We start from the raw sequence: 12,714 nt of genomic DNA on the forward strand, positions 1-12,714 counted from the left end.
GGTACAAAAATGATAGGCGCCTACCATATAATATCTCGAATCTTATTAGTATATTCACTTGTTAATGTTTGTATCGTTCATTCCTTACTAACAAAATGAACGAAGGGACTAACGAAAAAAAGAACAAACGCATATATTTATTCCTTCTATAAGGGCGGCCACCAATTCATGTTTGCTTCTTTTTCAAAGATCGTCATTTGCATTCAATCTGTGCACCGCAAGATTGCTGCACCGGACAACAATTATAATGTAGAGAACGGCTTAAGTGACAGCCCGCCCCCTTGAACGATTGATATCTTGTCGCATTGTCAACAATGTCACCAGCCGCTCGCAAAATGAACTCCTTTCATTCCAGTGGTGTTCATTTTCCGCCATTAAAAATTCGAATATCCCCGTAGAGCTATCATCGCGAGTTGAAGTAGTTGCGAATTAAACGATAAACGTGCAAAATTAACTGACATCTCAGCATTTTATGAACTCTAAACCGGCTGAATTTCACACTACAATCACTATCCAAACAAATAATTAACTTTCCTTTGAAACCGATACGGATTCAACTACTTGAGATTCGGTAGCATTGGTTTAAATCGCCGAGCTTTGTACGGCTTTAAGATGATCGTCGATGGACGAAAAGTTCAAATGTCAACAAAAACCATATGTGACAGTGTCTTCATTTCATTTGAAATTAAAAGTGAGATTTCGGCGGTTAAAATGAACGACAGTTGTGAGTAATGAATGTTGACAGAGGCTGGGTAATAAACTACACATTGAAATCAATTTAACTGGTTTGTTAAAACGTTGTTGTCGTTGTTGTTGTTGTTGTTGTTGTTGTTGTTAGTGATATTTTCATACACTTTTATGATATCTCTTAAAAACCAACGGATCTGCAACCGAAAATAAACATGAATAAAACAATACTATTGAACGGGAAAAACAGCTTCAGAAAACACAAACTTGTAACGAAACCCTTGCGTCATAAAGTCGAAATAAACTAAAACGAACAAACAGTTGGTAAATTATCCCTAAAAGAAACCAATTTGGCTTCTTCATGCATTCTTTATAAGACATTAACGTTATTTTGCATACCATCTTCGCCAATTAACGCCACAAGAGCCTATCAATGACAGATAACGCAAAACCGTCCGGAAACAATCGATGGTAATAGAGATCATCCGAATGAATAAGAAATGGCCGCTGGATTAATTAACGTTGCCACGTGAAATTGAGAATCAACTATAGTGTGCACCACAAAATCGTTTAATATTATAGCTCGAGCATATGGTCGAAACGTGGGACATAAGTTAGCTGGTGATTTGCCGTCAAAATTGAACGTTTTACAGTTATGGGGAATCTGTTGAGGAAAACATCGCAAAACATTTCATGACTACTCCATCAAGATTAAGACAAACATATGGTGAAAACTGTCCATTTCAACGCAAAGGTGATTTACGATCGATTGCCTAATCGACACTAGGAGTGCCTTTGACTTTATGGCAACGATAAAAGGGAATACATAATTAATTAGATTTGTCAAGTCACCTTTAGATGTAGACACTGCTTAATCAAAACTAATTCACACTAGAAGGTAACTGAATCCAAACAGATTTTCACTTGAATCGAAATGCGAAAACCGTTCAACATTGGTCATGTCTTTTATTTTTCGCATATTTGTTTGTAGTAAATGTCGTGATGTGTCAGATTTTCACATAAATGTGGGCCGTGCTCTATGAAAAAATGGTTTAATGCATGTGCGTAAAGTGTCGTCCCAGATTAGCCTGTGCAGTCCGTACAGGATTATCAGGAACGACACTTTCCGCTTGTATGCTATTTTTTTTCGTTTTAAGAAAGTCTCTTCTTAGCAAAAATCAAGTTTATGCGGAAAGTGTCGTCCCTGATAAGCCTGCGCGGACTGCACAGGCTAATCTGGGACGACACTTTACGCACATGCATTAAACCCCCGTTTCACAGAGCGCGGTCCATATATATTGTTGTGGCTTATTTAGCCTGTTTCACTGTCGTTGCTATCTATTTCAAATGATTGTTGCATCAGGCGTTTACCTAAATGATCAAGATATGTAAAGGTCTCGCACTGAGAAGGTTAAATAAACATATTTGGGTAAGGATGACTACTACACACTATTTATACCATATTAGTCTTGCGGTACAAAGCCATTTATTTCTCTATGAATCGCTTAAATACTATTTATTTCGTGTATTACAATGATAAAGGGCTGCATCGATATACCGGTATATCTGTATACCGCGACATATTCAAATGGTACGGTTTTGCCGTATCGTATTATAAATTAAAACGCCAAATACTTTCATTGAACACAGCACCTTTGGTTTTGATGTTAACAAATAGTGTTTGACTCCAATTAAACGCCCCGTAATTGACATGCATATATCATATTTGCGAAAATGTGGGATAGTTTCATGATGCATCAATTGTGCACAATGAATTGGTCGGGTATTCATTGTATTGTCTACCTACGTAATAATATGCACATACGTTGATGGATTGAGAGCATAATAGAAGATTATATTACACACATATGCAGTACGCCGATTGAAATTATACGTAGAATGCTGGAAGGGGTAAATAATGGCTGTCATCATGGTCGTCCGTAAAGTAGTTTTAAATGACAACAATCTGTGTTTGATGCTGTGATACTATTTACGACAATTCTTATGACACTGGAGCAAAAAAAAAATTAAAATGATATATCAAATTTAAAATTTGTTATCTAAACAAGCAACATATACATGACTCCTAACTGTCTTATGCATGCAATATGAGAAAAAACTTATATCCTTAATACATGTTCAAGATGTTACCTATCAGTTCATTTTATACTGTATTTATTTGTATTCGACACGTATTGCAGTTTACTGTATCTCTGTATAGTGCAATACTGGTTTTGCCGTATTGTTGCTTCGAAAAAAAGTTGCTAAGACGGGAGAAACCGCCTTGTCACGTGTGGAGGTGCAAATCGAAAGTGTCATACACCGGACCGAAGGTCCGTATTTAAATAAAAACATATCGACAATAATAAAGAATGGCGCGCACTTTTTATGGCATCTCGTTTCAACGCGTCATCTTAAATGAAAATTACGTCACTGCTTATGTTGGAAATCACTTATTAAACAGGTAACATGAAAAGCCTCAGCTAAAGCTAAACATTGCACTGTTTTAAATGTTTTATTTACTACACATTGAAATATCGGAAACATAGCAACGAGACGCAACGAACGTTTTGGTCGACTAATGTTAGTAAGAGTTGAAATTCTAACGTATCACGAAGTGTATACGATGGTCAAGCAGGGCCGAGAGTTCATATCGGCCCGACGTCGCAATAAAGGCCCTGTGCATAAGCCCTCGGGCCGATATTGTTCTGCCTTGCCGTTATGACCTTCCGAAACTGCGTGCGTGTAAATTATCTCATATATTTATTGAAATCAACAGGAATGCTCGTTCTTTCAATGATGACGAATGAAATGAATTAATTTAAACGAACAGACGGAAAACACAGACATGACTCTGAACAGATGAAATGTGAAAAAGGAAAATGAAAACGTCGACCCTTCCAATTAAATTTGCAGTGAAGACAATAATAAAATGGGCTGTGTTTGATAATTCAAATAATCGAAAAAAGCATATATTAGTATTAGTGGAAAGATGTGCTATATAATTCAAAACATTTATTTATTCATTTAACAAATTTTGCCGCCAAGCATTAATAAACATAAAAAATACACACATTCCTATTTGATTTTGATGGTAAATCGTTGAATAACATTCTTTCATTTTCGTCCTTGACTTATAAATGCGTGTTGTCTCCTTTTTCGTAGTGGCGGCATTAATAAATTATAAATGGACACTAGTCTGCTCATTTGAACTTTCACCTGTCCGAATACGCGACGATAGCTCGCTCCATAGTCTTAAAAAAGATAAACGGAACATATGTTAGGGCACATTAAAGAAAGAAGCGAAATAATGAAGTGTAATAATTGGACCTAACTTTGATATTTGATACGCGTTGTCTCCAATTAATAGTGTACGAATGTTGCGATATGCACGCAGATTTCATACTAATTTATTGTAATTGCGTCGTGGAGGCTGCCGAAAAATCGTATGGTTCGACACATTTATAGAGAACAATTGGCTATTGAATCTAGCGGCGCGTAAAGAGTTATGAATAATAGAGATGTTGATAAACTTTGGCACGCCATTAGTATTTGGAGCGTATTGGTAGCGCTAGTAATTACATCACACGTTGCGCTCTTGGATAATAAAACATCGTCTAAGAAAATATTTCTTAAAAAAATATTCCTGGATTGAACTAAGTGCAATAACGATAAAAAAACACAAAACTAACAGCAACACTTTAATGTAATATTACGTATAGATTAAAGTGGGGATTTGTCTTTTTGGATTATGTTTCAAATTATTTTCGGGGTGTCAAAAGATAAAATAAAATGAATGTAGTTATATTTCACATGTAGATCGTACATGGTAGACATGTATTGGTATATTTCACATGTACATGGTATATGGTAGACATTTATAGAAATAGAGTAGATAGAAATGATATTTACTATATCATTGGTTCACACAATAATTACAAAAAAATACTGAATTTTATTTTTTGCAATAACACGTTTTCAGCAATTACGAAGTATTCAGTTTCTTTCTGGAACCCCGTGATATGAAGTTGCTTTTCTTTTAAAAATTCTAACAGTTTTGAATGAATTTGAAACAATTAAATTATATTGTTTAATACCGTATTATTGTTTCGCACCATACTTTGCAAACTACATGTAACTGACTTAAAAATGTGTATACAAACGTAAATGCAAATTTCGATTATTAATTTGCCAACGTAAATAACAGTTTCCAAATAACAATTTTCGTCGCGGTTAGATCGGGTTGCAACTTATAATATTAATTCATTTTCATATGCTCATCACAGGCTGACAAAAGCCGCGTAGCGATTGGCTCGCGAGCTCATTAATTCATTATCCTAGACACGCCCATTTATGGATTCTGCTGCGCTGCAGAGCGAACACGGCCATACTTGGCGTAAACGAGTATAATTTCCGATTACTGCATCTTTCTTCGCTATTGGACGATGAAAATCATGTTAAAAGCGAAACGTGAAAAGTGCCCCGTGTGACTGTATAATCCAATATTTTCCTAGCTGGTTGCTTTTAAGGAATCTTAAACAAGGTGTGAGGTCTGCGTACAAGATACCGGCTACTCATATATGACACATCTATGCCGGACGCGTTCATAATTCGGGCGAATGTTTTAACACTTCGAACTTCAACGGGGACAAAATTTATAACTCAAAGAGTTTAATGTTATTTGGAAATTTTCTATTGAAGATTGAAAGAAAAAACAACAAAGATAACAACGGCAAACAGAAAAAACTCCGTAAGAGACTCATAACCGGACAAGTGGTGTGGACAATTGTGCTAAGCATTCTATCAAAGTAGCGATTTATTGAACACGACTGAGTGCACCTAAAGTTTATAGTTTATCTATATATAATAAGAGTGCATCGTCGAAATACGAAACTACTACAAACAGAGCAAACTTGTTTTTGAGTTTTCAAAAACCATGAATGAACAAGTTTTATAGAAACAGTAAAGGAAACATATTAAAACGTCACAGAATTGAATCAAAAACAGACGGACGGCTACATTGATAAACACACGGATAGATGAGAAACGCATAAAATCAGCTTTTTTTAATTATAAGAAAACATTGAAGATTATAATTAATATTATTAATGACACGATGCAAGGAGTTATAAACGGGTGCCAATATTTGATACAAAGAATTGATTGTGAAAACCGAGAATAATAAATATATGGCAACAGTTAACGATTCTTTGCAGTGATAAATTGAACATTTAAAAAAACGCCCAGGAATTTGAAACGCGTTTTGAAAACCATTCCTGCAAACGCGGGTTTTATTAACAATTTAACTAATATCCTATTTCGCCTTAAGACCGACTGATAAATATACGTCAAAACAACAGGTATCAAGTTAAATACCGGCTCATTGTTGTCATTAACTTACAAAGGCGCAGAATTTGAAATAAGTATCGGAAACTTTTGACTTGTCATTTAGCAAACAAACACCGAACGAATTAATGAAAGTTTTTTCTTCTTTATATTTAAGCAACTTAAACTGGCTACAGTGACAGGGGTATAATCTTGTATAAATGATACTGCACGAGTCGGGTTACAGATTTTGAGTTTGGGTGTTGATAAAATCTGATAAAATCATTTTGACAAATGAAGGCATCCATAATTTCTATGGCAAATATTTAAGCGTATTGTCATAGAGGTAAATGCTTCAGATTATCCCCGTTTTAATGGCTTCTTTCTTGATGACAACTAGCATTTGACATTTGTAAGCAGGAAAGACATTTGGTGTATACTGATCAGCGTCAAATTTACTGCGTAATTTCATTAGTATTTTCACTTCTTGAACACACTAACATAGACATTTAACGTTTATGAATTTAAGATGGGTAAAAAGTGAATGCTTCGAGGATTGCTAAAAAAAGCAACGCACGGGCATTTCATCCGTAGAAACGGGTGGCAGAAAAGAAAACTGACCTAAAAGAAACTTTGAGGAAAAAACTCTATGATGTCTGACTCAACAAAAGACGCAAAACTGAGTAAAAGTGCTGATGATGTTGAACACGACAAATCTAACAGTACGGAATCGTCATGGATTTCTGGTAAAACATCAGGAAAAGTAAAAGACGTCGAAGATGAAGTCGACGTAGACGTTGACACAGAAACGGAACGGGTATTTTCTAACGTCAGGGACCGCAACGGTTTCGGCACCTTGCATTCGTTGCATCAACGACTTGCTGAAACGTATTTGAAACGGAAGTTCCCCGAATTAGATGACGACGACGATGAAGTGGATAAAGACTCTTCGGTGAAAGAAAAGCCTAGAAAAGTCAGTGATAAAAACAGAGCGTATCGTCAGCGTGTCGCAAACGGCGAACAACTATTTCCAATGGACGCATCTTTTAAAACTCTAGCAGATTCAAATTTTAGAGAAAACAGTATTTTGTGCGCAAGTGACGTGGCGTCCTCTTCATGCGAAGAGCGATTAAGAACTTCCGGTGTATCGCAAACAATATCGTCGGCGGGCTCTAGTAGCGAAAACATTTGTAGTTCTAGCTCCATGAATAAAGAGGGTCCTAAAATTCCGAATTCCAGACCTTCATTTATGATTACCGACATTCTAGCATCGGAATCCAAACGAAGAGAACCGGAAGCATGCCATAGTGTCTTTTCTGACCCGCGCCTGTTTCCGCTTCATCACCGGGCATTCTTAGAGCGCCCCATGACGGCATGCTCTTCCGGTTCCGACACCGGCGCCGTCGGCAACCATCTACTCACCGACGAGAGCGACTACGACGACGTCAAATCCGACGCCGACGACGGTAAGGTACCGTTATGAACATAGAAAACAAATATATTACTTCGTCAGGTCAGTAAACAACAACAACAACAACAACAACAACAACAATACCATTTATTTCTTATTTCTTCAATTTAGCTTTCAATAAAGCTTCTAGCCTACAATAGTGAAATATAAAAAAATACTTTAATATGGATGTGTTCTGTCGTATCAAAAAAAGCTAATAAATTAATTCAATTTGAACAAAATGAACACTGTAATTGATCATATGAAATACATAGAGCGATACAGTTCCCTTAGTACTGTATGAGCATAACATATACACGTGTACTTGTATATACATGTATATTTTATTTTATGTATAATATTAGATTTCTGCATGAAAGACAACACGCTTAAATAACAAGAACATGTATGCGTAGGAAGTATGAACAACATTAAGGAGGTACAAGCATTTGTTGGGTAAAAGCCAAATTTAAAAAGCAAGCAGTGAAACAGATGTGACACTCGTTGTCATTTCATACTATATTTTATTGATCTCATTCGAAACATTTGCCCATGGGTCGATAACTAATGGCATTTCTTAGAGTGCTTTATACTGGTGAGAAATAAAAAAACTTATGTCAGATCAAAACATAAATGTATATTGTGAGTTATATAACATTATATCCGATAACTCTTTATTACCTTGTATACAAAATCTTGTATATAATTTTCTCCATAGATCTTATAAAGAGTTCTATATAATTAAGTAAACATATATACATAAGGAAATCGTTGTTACAAATATCCAAAACTTATATTTTTCCAAACAGTTATGAAACTATCTTATTTGATTATTAAGACAATGATAAGGCTAGTATTTATTTCTTAAATACAAGCGCATACTTATATCATAGAAATGTATTTCAAATAGTAAATACTAAAGGCAGCTGGATTACCTATATATCTTTATCTTTAAATACTGGACAATGAAAATGCTGATTACTTTAATTTTTCAAACATAAGCTAACTAATAAATTATCTTTTTTACATGAAATTGTAATAATATGTGGTAATATGTTATTTCATTATAACATTTTATATAGGGAAATTAACTTTGACTGAAATTAATTCACATATAAATGGAGAATATTCTAATGTTATATTATAAAATAAGTATTTTTTATAACGTTATCAATGGATAAAGTAGAGGTTATATAAATAATTTATATAATAATAATGATGTTCATAATAATAATAATAATAATAATAATAATAATAATAATAATAATAATAATAATAATAATAATAATAATAATTTATATTAATTTGATTCCATTAAATTTATATTAATGGGACCTTTTCACAGATTTTGGCATGTTTTGAAGTTTGTCATTAAATGCTTTATATTGATAAATGTAAACATTGGATATAAAAAGCTCCAGTCAAAAATCAAGAATAAAAAAAAAAAGGTAACCGTCAGCAGAACTCGAACCACTGACCCCTGGAGTCCTGGAGTAAAAAGTCTACCATTCAGACCACTCGACCATCCTTCCAAATATAATACTAGGCGTATTTTATACTTTATAAAAGCAATCCTTGAAGTTTCCTAAAATATAACGATAACAACAGAACTCTCCAAATTATTAATGCGTTTCGCGTTGCAACGCTTTATAATTTTCGTGTTTTAAAATCGTCAAAAGATGCATATAATGGCTATTTTAGAGCATGGTAAATGTTCAGTATTACTGTTTCTTCACAAATACCATAACTAAAGCTAAAATTTGCGAATCTGAAACAATTTTTTTTATTTTGTCAATTTACCCAAACGTGAAAAGGCGCCTTTAATATATTTTATAGCATTATCATTGAAAAAACCCTCATCTTTCAAATCATGTAATATAGGGAAATTATCTTTGACTGAAATGAATTAAAATATAAATGTAGTATATGTTAATGCTACTTTATAAAATAAGAAACTTTTATAACGTTATCAATAAATAAAATAGAGGCAATATAACTAATGCATTTAATAATAATACTAATGAAACAATGACAATAATAATGATATTATTATTATTAATAATAATAATATTAATAAGTTATATCAATTATATTCCAGGAAATTTATACAAATATTTTATAAGTATTTTTATCGTTAAAGAGATCATCTTTACATTGATTAAAAAGTTCATATACTGAAATAACCAGGAGCAGATGATATTTATAATATAAAGAACTATTTAAATTATGAAAAACATCAAATAATTTAAATTTAGACAGATTTTATGATTTTAAATAATAATAAATTTGTTAATTTTTTATTTATAATATCTTAAAGTTCTTATTGTTTTAAATACAACTTTTTGATAATTTTCTGAAGGAAGAGTGCCATGCTTATTTGGCTTTGAACAAGTCTGCTGTGGATTCTTTGCCTTACAGTATTCCAGCTTTCTCTAAATAAAACGGAAATTATACTTGTATGATTTTGATGGATGCACAAGTCCAAGATAAAAATTCTTAACTGTATTAGCTAAAGGTAAGGTTTTAGTCATTTTACATTGTATTGTTCAACACAAATAGCAAAGAGAAGCTAGTATGGTAAAATCAAACAACATATATAGCAGTTATACATATTACAGTGGCTGAAACACATGAGCTTTCCTGCATAACAGCGCCGCATCAAGTTCTCAATACGTTTATTGCATACGCATTACAAATTGTACATAGTGTTCTTTTCCAGTCTCAAGTAAATATATGTTTATACTAGTTTTATACTGTTACGAGAACTGTAACGAATCGTTCGAAAACAGTGATTTATAGCTACAAAATATCATTTTATAGTGACCAAAATATTAGATTTTAAACTTCATATGAAATAAACATGTTTTTGCTTATCAATATTAAATATTAGCTCACTTTTTTCATTCATACAACTATTGACATAAAAATTTCTTATGACTGTTTAAGCAATAGCTGGCTAAAGTCTATGTATTTATTCGTTTATATTATTATGACAATATTGGCGGTTTAATACAAAAAATTAATCATGCTGATTATGTCAAATATTGTTTTTCGTTGGCTTTTTTCATATTTTAAAATGAAACAAATGTGAACAATTTATGGCAATTCGAAAAAAGAAGGTAAACGATAATCCTGTTAAAGCCATTTATGCCTAGTGGACTCTCCCACCCTTCTAAATTGGATCAATTTATTTCTGAAATTAGGGATGTCTGGTATATTTGTTTCTAAATTTAGAATATTTCTTAAAGAAATTTCTTTAAGCAAACAGCGCAGACCCAGATGAGACGCCGCATTATGCGGCGTCTCATCTGGGTCTACGCTGTTTGCAATGTCCTTTTTTCAGGACGCTTGGCATGAATGGGTTAAAGCAGTCTTTGCAAATTCTGGAAAGAAGAGACAAACACAGAACAGAAAGGTTATTCGTATAAATTGAGCAAGTCTTGTTCATCGTAATTAATACAAAACTGACATTATATAATCAAGAAGCACATGCATAGCAATGCCAAAGTAGGATAAAAATGTGTTAAATAATGCGGATTTGGCCGTTATATTTCTCAACGTTTGCATTCAATGTCTCAGTTCTCATCTTAAAAGCATTTTTACAATATTTCGCGAGATTTGTTAGTATTTGTCAACAGAAGTATAAATTTATGCATACTAGCTCGGTTATAATAGAACTGTCGATGTTTTCTAATATTAGTAGAAAGGGGACATACCATTACAAAATGAAGAGATACTGCCCTCGACGTCAGTTAGTCTTAATTGAATGATACTTGACCAGTTGTCTTTTATACTTCAGAACAACACCTACGCCACCACAAACACCATACATTTAAACTGGTGTTCACGGGCTAGAAACGGTCAATGGAAAATTTAGGCCTTATCTAATAGATATCCCGCACTCAAAAATGAACATGAACAGTATAGTATAACAATAAAATAAACAGCAATATTAAAGAATACTGTTGGCATTGGTTTTCAAACTAATTGGGAAACTGAACGAATTTATAATAACAATACACGATGTATTTTGCTTGTTGACAAGACATATCATTATAATAATTATGCATGTAGAAGACCGTACAGGCCGTTTTTTGCACACACAAAAGTCACCGTAAAACATGGTGATTATGATACAATAGGCCAAATTATGTGTGTTTGTACGCTATTTATCTTATAATTACAAAAAAAGTTAAAAGTTAATTAAGCTTAATAGTGCCACAATAACATGCAGACAGTACATGATATGAAGTGCTTCGTCGATGCACGCGAGTTTAATACTTAATAAATACATTATAGTGAGTATTTGTGTGACACTGTTTGTGTTTAACCGTTATATGCTTAAAACCATTTTTTTGAAAGATAATTTTATAAAACTGTGACCAAACACATGAATGTTTTTGTAAGCAAAATTTTCCCGATAGTAATATAATGATAATTATTATCACGCACTAAACGAAGAAATCCACTATTTACCTACTCGTCACTATTCCTTTCCAATATATCTTTCATAAAGGTTTTCTTTCGAGAAGAAAACCAATTGGGAGACGCGTACCGAATTCAAATAAATTTTCTGGAAATTTTAGGAACGGACTATATTGACGATAATACCGTCGAAAGTATGCATTTTATGTCTAGAAACTGAGCAACCTAATCCGTATCGATGAAAAAAAAACGTTTGTTTTATGGAATGTTTTAATTTGTATCATTATTGTTCAATAACATTACATAAACACAACAATATATAAATTATATGTGTTTAAAGGGTTCTTACAATTTTCTTTTCAGCTTGTTTTTAGAAAATAAATGTCATAACATCAGAAAGAGACTGCGAACTGATTCGGTGTTTGTCGGATTAGCCGCAACCAAATTCTATAAATTAATGGTTTTTTGGTGGCATGTCAACTAAAATCTGTAAAATTTATAATTATGATTACTAGGTAGCCACGTCAAATAATGTGATATGTTCCGCCGATATTCATTGAAGTGCGAATTGCAAAAAAAAAGTAGCATTTGCTATGTTTATTCAATCATTAGTACTGTATGAAAACACATTAAGAATATTGAAGCGATGGAATTCTAAATTCATTTCTATATCGTAATATGAACTTAACAACACAAGGAAGTCAAGTCCTTTTCTATTTTCATTTATTAAGAATTTAACACGCGATGAGTTTGCTATAAAAACCTTATTTATACTGATATTGGCTTATTTGAGTTCCTTTTTGTAAGTCAACAAGTAGTCAAGCATA

The 12,714-nt window shown here is 33.1% G+C and overlaps 1 protein-coding gene across 1 annotated transcript in view; it reads left to right on the plus strand.

Moving 5' to 3' along the window:
• The first annotated feature begins 7,071 nt into the window (after positions 1-7,071).
• The window catches only part of LOC127838759 (barH-like 1 homeobox protein), a 30,410-nt gene continuing 24,767 nt past the window's right edge, over positions 7,072-12,714 (plus strand). The window contains exon 1 of the mRNA XM_052366743.1: positions 7,072-7,478. Coding sequence (XP_052222703.1) covers positions 7,217-7,478 — 262 coding nt within the window. The 5' untranslated portion in view covers positions 7,072-7,216. The remainder of the gene's footprint in view (positions 7,479-12,714) is intronic.

Source organism: Dreissena polymorpha, chromosome 7 (genome assembly GCF_020536995.1).
Source record: "Dreissena polymorpha isolate Duluth1 chromosome 7, UMN_Dpol_1.0, whole genome shotgun sequence".
Taxonomy (NCBI): domain Eukaryota; kingdom Metazoa; phylum Mollusca; class Bivalvia; order Myida; family Dreissenidae; genus Dreissena; species Dreissena polymorpha.